The sequence below is a fragment of the Microtus oregoni genome, unplaced genomic scaffold, assembly GCF_018167655.1.
Source record: "Microtus oregoni isolate MIOR12 unplaced genomic scaffold, Mior012 000009F_ref0000495, whole genome shotgun sequence".
NCBI lineage: Eukaryota > Metazoa > Chordata > Mammalia > Rodentia > Cricetidae > Microtus > Microtus oregoni.
The window spans coordinates 15,085,427-15,100,226 of record NW_024543068.1 but is presented as its reverse complement, the minus strand read 5'-3'; the positions used below and the strand labels follow the sequence as shown (position 1 = coordinate 15,100,226).

At 44.1% G+C, this 14,800-nt stretch overlaps 1 protein-coding gene across 8 annotated transcripts in view; it reads left to right on the top strand.

The window, feature by feature from the left end:
- Sipa1l1 (signal induced proliferation associated 1 like 1) overlaps nt 1-14,800 on the top strand; it is a 288,200-nt gene that overhangs the window by 193,064 nt on the left and 80,336 nt on the right. For all 8 annotated transcript variants that reach the window (XM_041658470.1, XM_041658472.1, XM_041658465.1 and 5 more), the window contains 2 exons: nt 2,421-2,609; nt 13,246-13,420. In XM_041658470.1, the coding sequence (XP_041514404.1) occupies nt 2,421-2,609; nt 13,246-13,420 (364 nt within the window). The remainder of the gene's footprint in view (nt 1-2,420; nt 2,610-13,245; nt 13,421-14,800) is intronic.

The window sequence follows — 14,800 nt, the reverse complement described above, 5'->3', positions numbered from 1 at the left end:
TTTTTGTGGTACTGTTGCCTTTACCATGATCTAGCCTCCTACATGTAAAGCTGAGGTGGATTCTTTTCTGTAGGCCGTTTCTTCTCAGGCCCTGCACTGATGCCCCTGAACTTGCCTGGCGTTCCTCCTTCCTGTCCAGTGGTAACTGCTGTCTTGAGCAGTACAGGGGTCCCTGCCTGAACCCCTCTGGCTCCTGCCTCTCCCTTCTCCTCTTTCTCCCATGCTGTAACTGTCTAGGCCCTGTCCCCTCCTACTAGTCTCCAGTTACAGGCCTGGCCCTCTTCCTGCAGAGCTCATCCAGTGAGTTCTTTCTCTTGGCCTTTCACTGAAAATTCCAAGTGACATGCTGTTCAGAAAGACATTGCGCTTGTTGTTTAGGGTCAAACTAAATGCTTCAGTCCCTGGCCATTTTTATAATTGTTTGTTTGGAACAGAAATCCTGACGTCACACTGAATTATTTCTTCTCGTCCCTGCCTCCAGTTTAGTCTGTCAGCAACCTTTGCAATCTTGTCTCCAAATACTGTGTATCCGAAATTCAATCACTCCTATCCCCAAGGCTCAGGCCTAGTTCCACATCCTTTCCCCCAGTGGGGAATCTCTGTGAAATGCTGTCTAGAACTCTGCATTCTTCCTTTGGCATCCTTCAGCTCTCTGTGCCCTTCTGTAGAGCCCAAGTACTTGCTGGTCTGGAGCCAGTATACCCGAGTTCTCCCTGAACCCCTCCTGCAGCTAACTCCCTTGGCACTGTCTTCTCAGTGGGGCTTCCCCACTGGACTTGGAAGGCTTCTGTGCTTTGCTCCTCAAGTGTTCCCAGGGCCTCCCGCATTCTCCCTCTAACTTGTGCTCATGAGCCGCAGGGTCCTCTGGTGTTCATCAAACTGAATTTTCTGCTGTCTCACATTTAATATCTGATCCTGTACCTTTTTATTAAGACTCAAGACAGCCTTGCATAGTGCACCTATTTATTTTGTTTGTTTTCTGTTTCTCCCACCGGAATGGAAGCCTCATGAGGATGAGACTTTCATTGTTCGTTACTGTGCTATGGAAGCAGCCCCCTTGCGGGGCGAGGGGTGGAGTGCAGCTTCACATTCTGGAATTCTGTCTTGTATTTTACTTAATTTCTCCAGTTGTGCACGTCATTTCTTCAGGACACCTGGTGAGATTGCACAGTGGAGCCGGGGGCACAAAGCTCTTTACCAGCTGCAGTGCCTTCTGTCCTTTGTCCCCAGCTCCACTGCCTGGCTTTGATGTCCTGTCTCAGGTTCAGCTCAGCTGACCTCCTTTCCCACTCAAACCCTGACTTTCCCTTCCTCCCTTCCTCCCTCCCTCCTTCCTTTCTTTTTTTTCTCTATAACCAATGTCTAATGTCACCTGAAGTTTTTTTTTCCTAGTGGCCTGAGCCACTGTCATTTCTTTTCTGCCTTTAGATTGTCTATTTTCTTCAGTGAATAGCCTTCCCTAAATTGTTTGTGTGTGTGTGTGTATTTCTCATGCCTCTTCCTGTTAAATGCCACACACCCCCCCAAACATGTACTCTGTACTCTGTCAGCTGTCATCCTACTCCCTATTTAATGGAAATCTGTTTTATTTCTTAGATCATCGAGCTTTGGTTAAATTCACAAGCAGTTTTGCCACGTGGAACTTTGATCGAGACTACTGTAGGCTTTCTGCCTGGGTTTATGTTTCTCTAATAAATTCCTATTAATAAAGGGTGCCATTGTTTAAGGTTATGTTTGATAATAGCTAGAGGTCATTTCTCTTGCCGTGGACTATGTGATCACTGCTGGTATAAGATGTGAGCAGCTTTTCTCAGTCACATGTTGGGAAATGTAAAGCATTATCCCCCCTCATACCTGTGTCATTGAAGAAGTACACCATACGAGCTGGGCGGTGGTGGCGCATGGTTTTAATTCCAGCACTCAGGAGACAGAGACAGGCAGATCTCTGTGAGTTCAAGGCCAGCCTGGTCTACAAGAGCTAGTTCCAGGATAGGCTCCAAAGCCACAGAGAAACCCTGTCTTGAAAAACCAAAGAAGTACACCATACACATTTGAGAATTCTTGCGTGTCTCTGGATGGCCTCCCCCAGTGTGTTCCCTGGTACTGTGCAGTAACCCAGAGACCTGTTCTTAGTGGTCCCTGTGAGGACAGGTTACCTTTGCCACTTATGTGAACAACTCAACGCTATAATAAATATATCATGAGTTCTTTGACCTTGTGTGGAGTTTCTTAGAAGTGTTGACCTCATTTTTCATGCATCGGATATTCTGTATCGCTTCTCTCTCTCCTCCACTTCACTGACTGCCCGGTTGGCAGCTGTCTTATAGCCTGGGACAGAACTGTCCAGGCCTCCAGAGCCCACGTCTATTCAGTACCTCATGCTGTACTGACACCTCACCATAGTCTTCTCTCTCTTGTAGCTCATGACGCTGAGAGGGTCTGTCCTGGAGGATGCCGTTCCCTCCACAGCCAAGCACTCTACAGCCAGAGGGCTGCCTCTGAAAGAGGTGCTGGAGCATGTGATTCCAGAGCTCAACGTGCAGTGCCTGCGCCTGGCCTTCAACACACCCAAAGTCACGGAGCAGCTCATGAAGCTGGACGAGCAAGGGGTAGGTGTGGCACTGAGGGACCCCATCCTTGCTGCTTGGGTTCCTTACTAGGTTTCCAGAACAGTCTTAGGTGGGGAGAGCTGTGCCATTTGGTATAAAGGATACTCATTGCGATTGCTCATCGGCCGCTTCTCTTCTGGTTTCTCTGTGTCGAAGCTGGTAGAGAGAGGGTTTTCCATGGTCACCCGCACATGTGATGGGTTTCTGAGTATGTAGGGGAAAAGCCATGGCAGTATGAACAGTAATGGTAGCTATAATAGTATTACATTACTAATAATTAGAATGATACTGGTAAGCACCACTGAATGTGCTCAACAGGTTCTGTCGTGTGTGTTTCAAGTATGTTATCCCATTTTACCTTCCAACCTCAAGAGAATGATTCTGTTACCATCCCTGACCATCCCCGTTGTAAAGATGGGGAACATGAGGCACAGAGAGATTATGTAATAAATTCAGTTTTACACTATATATAAGTTAGGGAACCAGGATTCAAACACAGTCATCTGCTCCAAGCTTTAACTATACCGTTCCTAAAAGCTTAGAGTTTAGAAAGTCTGCTATTCATAGTACTGTCTTTTTGTTTTGTTTTGTTTTTTCGAGACCGGGTTTCTCTGTAGCTTTGGAGCCTGTCCTAGAACTAGCTCTTGCAGTCCAGGCTGGCCTCACACTTGCAGAGATCTGCCTGCTTCTGCCTCTCGAGTGCTGGGATTAAAGGCATGTGCCATCACTGCCCAGCTTCATAGTATTTTAAAAGATGCATTTTATCCTGGAGTTTTAAGTGTAGAAATTTGAAACTAAGGTGTAGCATCATTAAAATGCTGACGATTCTGTCCCTAGTCATGATGTCCTTTGGTCAGGGTGCTTGGTGATTAAATGATCTGTGTAGAGGCTGTGTCAGAGGACTTGAAACCCTTGCCATCTGACAGTGCAGGCCACGTTCTGCTTGGAGTCATTTGAACACAGCTAATCTTCTAACTTCTTTTAGCATTTTAGCCTTACCCTACCCTAGAAGTGGGTAAAAGTAGCTTGAATGTTGCATGTAAATTTTGACCAGGTATTGAATAGCATTTTGTGAACAAGTTTTTTTCTACATTTTCTTAATCAAAAATTCTGATTTTATTAAACTGAAATTGAACACCCAGTTCAAGGTACTTTAAGTCTTTTCCCTCTATTCAGTGGGCATATAAGATGAACCAGAAGCTGATGTAGCTTTTTGACTCCTCCTTTTTCTCTCCCGCTCTGCACAATGCATGGTAGCTATTGTCCCTTCAGGTGTCCAACTTTGTAGTGTGTAACTTTGGAGTACATTAAATGCGTTAGAAGGTGGCTGCTGCTGGGCTGAAGAGATGTTCTTCCAAAGGTCCTGAGTTCAATTCCCAGCAACCACATGGTGGCTCACAACCATCTGTCATGAGGTTTGGTGCCCTCTTTACACAGAGACAGAATATGGTATACATACATACATACATACATAAATATTTTTTTAAAAAAAGAAGGTGGCTGCTGCATGAGCTGGAGTACTCTGAGCACTATCTCCCAGCACATATCCTGGACACTAATAAAGGAGGAGGAACTGGGATGGCTGGGTTCAGCTTTATTAGTTCAGTCATTTCAAATTACTCCACTAACCCAGGAGGCAGAAGCCCACTCAGGCATGATAACATAGTCATATACTTAACCTTCTCAGTCTCTGCACGACAGATTACTTCATATAAAGAAGGTGTTTTATTAGCATTTCCCTTGTTTTAAACATATTAAATTTAAAGTTTCATGATCCAGTTGTGGATCTTTATGGGACATCTGGCACATTTTGTGTCCTTTTAGTGACTGCGGTGTTGGGCCGCAGATGGTGATGAGCCTTTCATGGTCCCTCCAGTGTAGGAAACATAAATGAAATGCCATAATGAGTTCAACTCAGTTACATTTCGTTCACAGAATTGGCCATTATTATGTAATTATCACTTTCCTTTTCTTAGTTACTAAAATATTTCTTCCTTCATAAATTACTAATTCTAATATATGGTAATTGTTTTCTTTAGTTAAGCATTATAATATGACCATCAGTGGCTCTCCCTGATTTTATTCTGAAAAAGGTGTCTTAAATATGCTATCCCATAAAATAAGATTTTAATGTCAGGCAGAAGAATCTAGCAATTATAGCATGGTATTCTGTGTGGTGAGCAGCCCCACGTCTTACTTAACTGTTCTTCTTTTGCTTCTGTCCTGTTTGTCCCCATGCGCAGCCTTCAGGGCTGGGGTCCAGAAAGGAAGGAAGGAGGGAGGGCGGGCGGGCAAGTGCAGTGCACAGCACTCATATTGTTACCAAGCACTTCTGTTTTCCATCTGTCATTTTAATTTAGGCTTTTTGTATGTCCTTGTATTAGATTCTCAGTGTGATACCAGGAAACTGGACTCACTAAAAGAATCTTTTAAATCTCATTGTATTATCTTTTCCGCCCATATTAAACTGTTAATATAAATATGCCTGGAAAAAGGAAACACAAATTCATTCACTATATTGTTGTATTTTGCCTTTCAAATCCTTTGTGCTTGATTCTCTCTTTGCACATACATAAAGCAAAAATGGACCTTGGTTTTGTAAGGTATATAACAATCGCTGCACAAGTACCTAATGGCTTGCTTGTCATTTGACTGGCAGACTCATGCGTGCAGGAGTGGAGGGAGGCATTTTGACTCCTGAAGAGACTCATTTGAGACATAAATATATGCTCTTTTAATGAGTCTCTTCCCATTCCCCTTGCAATCTTTTGGGTGTTTTCGCTCTTTCTGAATAGCTATTTTAATTCTATTGCTATGCAAAATGAGGAACTATAATTCAATTGGGGGAGTTTCTTGCCTACTGTTTATTGGGGTTCAGAAAATTTGTTCCAACTTTGGATTTATTTGCCTTGTCAGGTTTTTGTTACCCAACTGAAATCATCTGTAGGGTAGAAGCAGACTGCATAGGTGTGCATTGCACTATTACCACGTCCTGATCACTTTCCCGGCATTGCCTGATTTCATCCTCACAGTGTCCCGAGCAGTTTGCTTCAGTCAGTGGCCTGTTTTATGTTCAAGGCTACTGAGGCCCCAGAAGCTGGGGGCATTTTTTGCCGTCTCACCCCTGTCTGAGGCTGAGCACAAGCTATAGTTCTGCATAATACTGCCTTTTTAAGAATTGCAAGTTTCACTTTACTTTTTCTTGGCTTGAATTACTTTTGTTCTTAAAGGAAATTATGCAGTGCTAGGAATTTCAGTATCTATTCCATGAACTTTTAAATTGTATGGACTCAGTCACTTTTAAATTACGTCAGAGCCTTTTCTCCACTAGTCATTGAGAGCTGCCTGTCCTGTCTATTTCTTTTTGCACAGGAAATGAGAGATTGTGTCATGACCATTTGGCAGGAGTTGAGGAATGTGTACAACACTGGGCACTTGCAAAGGAGTCAGAACCTTACTTGTTATTGATGGTTATAAAATGATCACTCATTTGTCACCTTTTCATGCATTATCTCCTTTAATCTCTGCAAACCTCCTATGAGAGCACACCTATTAAAAATGAAATATTGCACGCCTGATGCACCCCACATTCCAGTTCTTGACGATTGATAAGGATTGTAGAAAATAGATGGGCTAGTACACAGCCCATACCCATGAAGATGCAAGGTCACACACTACTATAACAGAGGTCAGGCGGCCAGGCTGTGATGGCGCACGCCTTTAATCACAGTACTCAGGAGACAGAGGCAGGTGGATCCTCTGTGAGTTCGAGGCCACCCTGTTGTAAAAGGGCTCATTCCAGGACAGGCTCCAAAGGTACAGAGAAACACTGACTCAAAAACAAAAACAAACAAAGAAAACAGAGGTTGGGCTTAATAATACCTTCAAACAAAGAGATGTGGATGCAGATTGGCTGACAGGATCAGGATGAGGTGCCTCCCCAAGGGGAAGAAGCTTGCAGCAGGCCTGAACAAAGTAGAGGCTTAGGTGTTAATAGAACAGCAAACAGGCTCTCTGAGCAGGAATGCGAAACACACGCAGGAGGACAGTAAAAATAGAAAACTTTGGTTGAGCAGTGACTGATCCAGGTACTGTGTGAACTCATTTACATGAGTTATCCAGACACACAGATGTCCCAGCCCACCTTCCTAACCCCGTGCTGCTTGTCCCATTGTCCTTCTCTTGAGTGGGGAGGTGCCTGTAAAGAGGAATCCAAGTCTTACTGCTGGAGGCTCCCGTATCCAGTGTGAAGTAAACCTAAAGAACATAGACTAGGGCTGGCTTACCAGTGTCGGAGCCACTCTAGCAGCTTGTGTAGGAGTCGACAGCCCTGCTTCCACTAGGACATGCCAAGTCACACACAGGGCTGACTGTGCCTAATGAGCACTCATTTAACAGGTGTTCACTAAAAATAATCAAAATGAAAATGTGTTGTTGGTCAGTTTTGAAAACAATTGCTTTTCAGGTTGTAGAAGTTAAAGAGGAAGTGTGGTCACCTTACCGTACACCTGCAGCATGGCTGTCAGGGAAAGGGCAGTGCTTTTTCTGTGATGGATGGCACTGATCCTTTGAATGGAACTCTGCTGACTGCCTGTTCACTGCCACAGTGCATTATCTTATTGGGACGCTAAATGAGTTGGACCAGCCACTGTCGTCTTTATTCAGGTGGCCCATTTTGAAAAAAATGACCCACAGGGGAAACATTCTATCTAAAATCAATTTTCTGTGAAGGACGCTTTGGCAGAACAGTGACATCCCCAGAATTGAAATCTCTTCGATTATGAGGGTACCTGGTGCATGTTTGATGTTCTTATGGTACCAGGTGACTCCTGCTGCATTCTCAGGGAGGATGTGCACTAACCAGTCATCAGAATAGTTTGTTCTTTGTAGCCCCATCCATGCTTGCCTGAATGTGGCTTGATTGGATGACAGGACGGGGGACCCTGTGGGTAATGCTATAACAAGAAAGCAGTTTGTGCTGACTGAGAGCGGTAAGAAAGAGCCATAGACTGTAAGGGCTCATTTGGTCTTGAAGGGTGGCTGGTTGGGCACACAGTTCACCCTTCCTGCTTTTAAATTCGTGGTTGTCTTTGAAATTCAACTTTGAAGTGAAAAGTTAGGTATTCTCTCTCATATAATTGCCGTGGTGTCTTCAACCAGCCCAGAAATCTAGATCATGTAACCACGCTTCCCTGAGAATATCAGTTCTTCTCTATTGCTCATGATGGTAGCACGTTCATGGATTCCTGGGTTGTGTTTTCTTACCCAGATACTGCAGTATACACGTGGGGTTTTACTTCCCTGTTCCCTCGGACACTTCCTGCTTTCTTAGTATGTTTCATCGACCTTTCCATGCTTGCAAAGGTCTAGTCATTTTTACTCTGCTTCATACTCTATTGTGTTGCTCTGCCACTAGTAAATTAATCATGTGTTTCTCTGTTGATGATCGTTGGAGTTGATTTCAGTCTTTTATGGAATATGCTTTAATGAAGACTTTTTCCTGTGTAACTGAAATTCATCTCAATGTCAAGTTAGATATATTTATTACCAGCTCAATACCATCAGATCTATCTTTTTTTTTTGGAGAAATTTTGCACAATATATCTTAGAATAACTTTAGATTGTGTGTGTGGAATATTTTATTTGCATTATGCCAAAGATAAAAATAGATTAGCACATAATCTACAAGTTCACATCATTTTGAAAGTATTTGTCAGAACAACAACAAAACAACCAGATTTTCCTACCCAATATATCTTTCCCTCCCTCCCTTTTTTTTTGCACTGGATTTTTGTTTGTATTCCCAATGAGGACAAAATTCCAAACCAGTGTTTTACAATTTTCCAGTACTGATATTTTCCCAGTCTCTGCCATTCTTGTTGGGAGACGATAGAGATTCACCTTTAGGAAGAAGTCGAGAGAGTTATGTATATGGAGACTAAACTAAAGTGAACAATGTCTGTGAATCTCTCCCAGCAGGCAAACGAACTCCTTGTAGACCCCCCTCCACCTGCCCAACTAACCAGGGAACTCAACAGAAGAACATTTTAAAAACAAATTCTTGCTCCTGAAAAGATGGTAGAATGCCTCCCACTCTTTCTGCTCACACAGCCAATAATCCTGGATGTACTACGTAATGAAAGCAGAAGAGGCTTAGGAGGTAGACTGGCTGAGGGTCTTGGGGTCTGTGGATGGCACAGTGATGAAGGCCTGGCTTTTCTTTCTGGCTCCCAGTTTGGAATGGGAAGAAACCAAATACTTTAGAGTCCTAATATGCATAGACAAAACTTTTCAAAGATTTTATAAATTAAAAGACTAAAACCATCAACAGAAGATGTTTGAATAGCCTCTCAGCGCTTGGGGACCCTGCTATATGGAACAGTTGGGGAACTGGACTCACATCTCTACGGATCCTGTTTCCCACAGTGTGGCACTAGACACTGGATACTTAGGCAGTCTCTTTAAGGCTTATGTGCATTTTTTGAAGCCACAAGGAGGACAGGAATGATGCTGTCCTGCCTGTCCAGCCACAGTAGTATCACTTGGAGGTCTAGTAAGCTGCTGGGACTTCCCTGTCCATCAGTGGTCCTCCTCCTCCTCAGAGAGAGAACCTGCCTGTCATCCACAGTCTTAGGTGGATAAAGTACCTGATTTCACCCCGCAATTCTCCCTGCATTCGCTGTACACCCTGAGTGCTGGCAGGGTTTTTGGTGACACTGACGTGATGTGGCCATTGGCTCTCAGAGCTGACAGGAAGGTCTACAGAGACCCCATGCTTTAAGAACTGTGGCAGTGAAAGAACTCTTAATATGTCACACTTCACAAGCATCTAGATTGGACATTTAATTCTAAAGATTTGTAAAATCATGATTGCCCTTGTGGGGATGGCCACCCCAGTGTTCCTGTGGCTCTTGCTGGGAATATGGGTGAAACACAAGACTTTCTAAGATTGGCCTGAGAGCTGCCCTACTGAAATGTAGTCGGCTGGTTCTGAGCCCTGGCTGGATCTGCCCTCCTCCCAGGAATGCAGGAATTTGAGAGTCTGGTCACATCACCATAGTGCCTAGAAACAAACCTTTTCGGAATGCAGTGACCTTTTTGAATTTTGGAATATTTCAGTGGACTATATTAAAATTCAAGAACGCTCACATTGTGTGTTTCTCGATTCCTTCTGAAAGGAACCAGTTTGGTACTGTTGATTTTGATCAGTACCAAACAGATTGAAAATGGCTCCACTTTGCTGAGATTCAGCTTTTGTCCTGCTGGACTGACTACTGACAATTGTTATAGACGTGAACACCTATTGTTGGTCTTGGTGGTGCACACCTTTAATCGCAGCACTCAGGAGGCTGGACGGACCTCTGTGAGTTTGAGGTGAAGCTGCTCTACACAGTGAGTTCCAGGCTAGCATTAAGTAGTAGCCCTGTCTCAAAATACAAACAAACAAGAAAAAACAAAAAACAAAACAACAAATAGACATTTGCTGTGTGACCAGACAGCACAGGATCAGGGCCCCAGAGGAGCAACTTGTCTGAGACACAGAACTGTATTCTATTATTGAAAAGCCCAGACATGCTCACCAACAAAATTAATACTGCATAGACTCACCAGGTCATTGTTGTTGTTTTGCATTTTATGTTTAGATATTATATATTCCCATTCATAGATACATTTTTGCTTCTCAGAGAAGACAAAGATCCATTTCCTTGAACTCCTAGCAATCCCGTGGTGCTTGCAGCACTGACGGATACTGACACAGGTGTCACTGGCACCTGTCCCTTCTCTGGGCGTGTTTGTGTTACACTTCCCTAACTCGTGCACAGTGCCACAAATACCAGCAGGAAGCATTGCCACTAGCTAAGCATTTGAGGAGTCTCAAGTTCAGAGAATGCTACCTACGTTGGATTTAATTGGAACAGAAATCAAGTTTTATAGTCATATTGTCAGTTTAGGAGAGCAAGCAGGTGGCATCTGGCACAGTGTTAAACGGAAGAAAATGTGACAATCTTGCAGATCTCCTAGTCCTCTTCTAAAGCTCTTCCTTTCAATACAGCGAAACCAGAAACCCCTGGTGTCTGTCTGCGGGTGGGACTTACCATAGTATCCGGTTAGTGAGTATAAGACACATTGTATCCTCTCTCGGAGTCTGGCTGGCTGCTACCTTCAGACTGCTTGTTTTTCTCATTCCACAGTGGACTCTTTTTAACACAGTAAGTGAATCCTGTTGAATTTCACAGTGGAACCATAGGCCTGGAAGAAGTTCTTTAAAATCACCTACAAATCCAGAATGATAAAATGTTTCCCACAAAGCAGGGTGACTTTTGTTTTGTATTTGTGGCCTGTGCAGGCTGATCTTGGAGGCACAGCTAGACAGTGGCACTCAAAGAAAGCTCCATCCTGTCTCCAGATCACTATCTCTCATGCCTCTCCCTGCAGGGAGGAGCCACTGCCACCCAGACCCAATCCTGGGGCTGCTTTTGTAATGGACAGAGCCTGCCTTCTCTAGTCTTTCTCAAAGACCTAATAGGACACTCAGCTTGGTTCTAAACCAGGCTGCAACCTCTCCCTGTGAGGATTCTGTCCTGGCCTTAGCCACATTCTGACAGTTAGACCAGCCAGCTGAGCTGAGATAGGGCTTGAAATAACGGTGATTTTACATCGATGTTTTGTTTGCTTTCCTCCCCCCTAAGTGTGATATACAAAACAAACAAGCCAACCAAAGGTCTGCCGGGTCCAGTTAAAGTGAGGCAAGGGTACTGCCACTTTACATGCTATTTTCCCACAGTCCGGCACTGGTTTATCTGCTTGGCAGACTCGTGCCTGGGGCTTTACTTTGTCCCCATAAATGGAGGGACAGGTAAGCAGAGTGGCTCCTGTGCAGTTGAACTTATGTCTGGGGTTGTTGAACTCTCTTGTCACCTAAGCAAGAAAAAAAGGAAAACCAAGCAAAGGATTTCTTTCTGAACCATGAGATTCAGGATGTTGATAAAGGCCCAAGGCCTCAAATGGCAGGGCTGAATATGCTTTCAGAATTCAGAAAATTGAAAATTTTAGAAGGTTAATAAAATACATGCACAACATGCTAATATTTCCAGTGTGATATGGGATAGCACCCCACAGTCAAACACATGAATATTTATGCAGGGGATATATGAATATTCATGAAAAAGAAGAATAAATTAAAAGTTAGACTGTCAATCCTTTATCAGATTTTGCTGCCAAGTATGTTTGCTTAAATTGATTTATTTTTCAACTTGGAGAATTACAAATAAATGGCTTTGGACCCATGTGTTGAATGGCAGATACAGAATAAAACAAGACTGTTAGGCAGGCTTAGCACCAGGAGGTAGAGGGCTGGTCTCTTGCAAGATCAAGGCCAGCCTGGTTTACATATGGAGTTCAGGCCAACTGGGGCTTCACAAAGACCCTGCCTCCAAAAAAAAAAAAAAAAAGACAGGGGAGACTACCTGCTGCACAAATTACTGTTCCTGTCCTATGAGTGAGTTCAAGCTGGTAAGCTGTCCTGGGAATCAGATGATAAATTTGCGGTGCATATTGTATGTGGTGTTTGACAGGTAGCAGATCAATCAGTACATGCTAATTACTAAAACTTCGCCTTCCCAGGTTGGGAGCCGTACCGACACTCAGGGCTGCTGAGGAGGCAGAAGAAAGAGAGCATTTTGAGCTCAGGAATATGGGACTAGCTTATGCATGCTAGGCTGGAGTCCAGTTAGTGCTAGGCAAACACATAGCAAGCACCAGCTGACAGCCTCTGCCCTCCGGTCCCTTTACTCAGATAACATCTCAGATGGGTGCTGCAGCTCCTGTGACATGGTTTGAGAGCTCCGCACTGGCCACACTAGATCTCCGTGTCCATATTTTTAAGTGCAAACTTGCTTTTTGTTGAGAGTTGTTTGTAAGGTGACAGAGCTTTTCAGTGATGAAAAGGTGTCTTGATCATTGTTATTTCCTAGTTCAGTCTTGGGACTGCTTCACCGTTAAGTGCAGTGTGGAAGGTATTTGCCCCCAGCTGATCTGCTCTTAAGAAGTCCCTCCAGAATCCCTCTCAGGCTCTTGCCTTGGAGCACAGTTTGGAAGGGAAGTTTCTCTAGCTGTGTGCTGGTGACACTGGACTCTACCCAAGTACACGTTAGGGTCACAAATGGTGCTGCTGCAGGTTTGCTTAAATTCTTAAATTCTAAGTTTATTAATGGGCCTTTTATTTTAAAACAATTTATTTCAAAGTATGTTTTGATAAATAGACCTCTGCTTTTAAATGTGTAAAGGCCTCCGATTTGTACAGGGAAAGATCATTGATTAATTGGCTGTTTTGGTCAGGCTATTCATCAACCTTTCACAGTTTGTAAATCATGAAAGAAATTTCCTGAAACCCCCTCCATCTGCTCTGATGCTGTGCCATGACATGCAACAAGTCCAGTTCAGTTCACTTCTTTGTCTTTTTTTTTTTTTTTAAGCTCAGGAGGTTTACGGTTTGTCCCACTGTAGTTTTGGATCTGAGACAGAAGAATTAAAAGGGTTTCCTGGGAAGGGTGCTAGCTCCTTGCTGGGCCTGTGCCCTGCAGGACTTGTCAGTGCGGGAGGATAGAGTATGCTGGTCACTCCTGTGTCTCCACAGCTCAACTATCAGCAGAAAGTGGGCATCATGTACTGCAAAGCCGGCCAGAGCACCGAGGAAGAGATGTATAACAACGAGTCTGCGGGCCCGGCCTTTGAGGAGTTCCTTCAGCTTCTGGGAGAGCGAGTCCGGCTCAAAGGATTTGAGAAGTATCGCGCGCAGCTTGACACCAAAAGTAAGAAATACTTACCTTCCTGCCGTGCTTGATTACCCTGCCACGCTGACATGCATCTGCTAAATCATGTAGAAAACAGCACTGCCATTTCCTACAGAAAGCTGCTGGTGAAGCGGGGGAAACAGGCTGGGCATTGGAGTGCTAGAACTGTCAGAGACCATCACCCAAATGGCTGGGAGGGGGACTGTGATGCATTGCTGTCCTTGGAGCTGTGAGTGGATGGGGCATGAACACAGCTGGTGCACAATTGCACCAGAGTGGAACCGCAGAGATTTCACCGCCCATCACTGAATGTTAGGGGATTTAAAGATTCAGAACCCTAATCTGATTGTAATACCTGGACTTCTTTACTTTTATTGGTTCATTACAATAATCGTGTACTCTTCTACACAGCCAACCTTCACATAACTTTCTTGTTTACTTTTATATTCTTTTAATACTGTGTGTACATGGGTTTGGACATGGTATATGTGTACATGTATGTGTGTGTGTGTGTGTGTGTGTGTGTGTGTGCAGCGCCTGCCACAATTGCCTGTGGGGGTCAGAGGACAAACGTTGTGGCGTCTGTTCTCTCTTTCTCTTTTAGTCAGCATCTCATTATGTATCTTTGGCTGACCTGGAACTCACAAATACCTTTCTGCCTTCTTGGTGCTGGTATCACTACACCCAGCTTCCTTCTACCTTTATGTGGATTCAAACTCAGGTCACCAGGCTTGTATGGCAAGCATCTGCAACCTCTGGGCCATCTTGCTTTCCCCATCTGTATTCTTTTAATGTCTAGGAGTTCTTTGTTTTTGTTGCATACAGTGTATGCACATATGTGTAAGACTGTAGATGCCACTGATCAACTGTGGTGTGTGCACATATGTGTGTGCATGTAGACACCATTGGTCAACTGTGGTGTGTGCACATATGTGTATGCATGTAGACACCATTGGTCAACTGTGGTGTGTGCACATATGTGTGTGCATGTAGACACCATTGGTCAACTATGGTGTGTGCACATATGTGTATGCATGTAGACACCATTGGTCAACTGTGGTGTGTGCACATATGTGTGTGCATGTAGACACCATTGGTTAACTGTGGTGTGTGCACATATGTGTGTGCATGTAGACACCATTGGTCAGCTGTGATGTTTACACATATGTGTGTGCATGTAGACACCATTGGTCAGCTGTGATGTGTGCACATATGTGTGTGCATGTAGACACCATTGGTCAGCTGTGATGTGTGCACATATGTGTGTGCATGTAGACACCATTGGTCAACTGTGGTGTGTGCACATATGTGTGTGCATGTAGACACCATTGGTCAGCTTTGATGTATGCACATATGTATGTGCATGTAGATGCCACTGGTCAACCATGGATGTTGTTC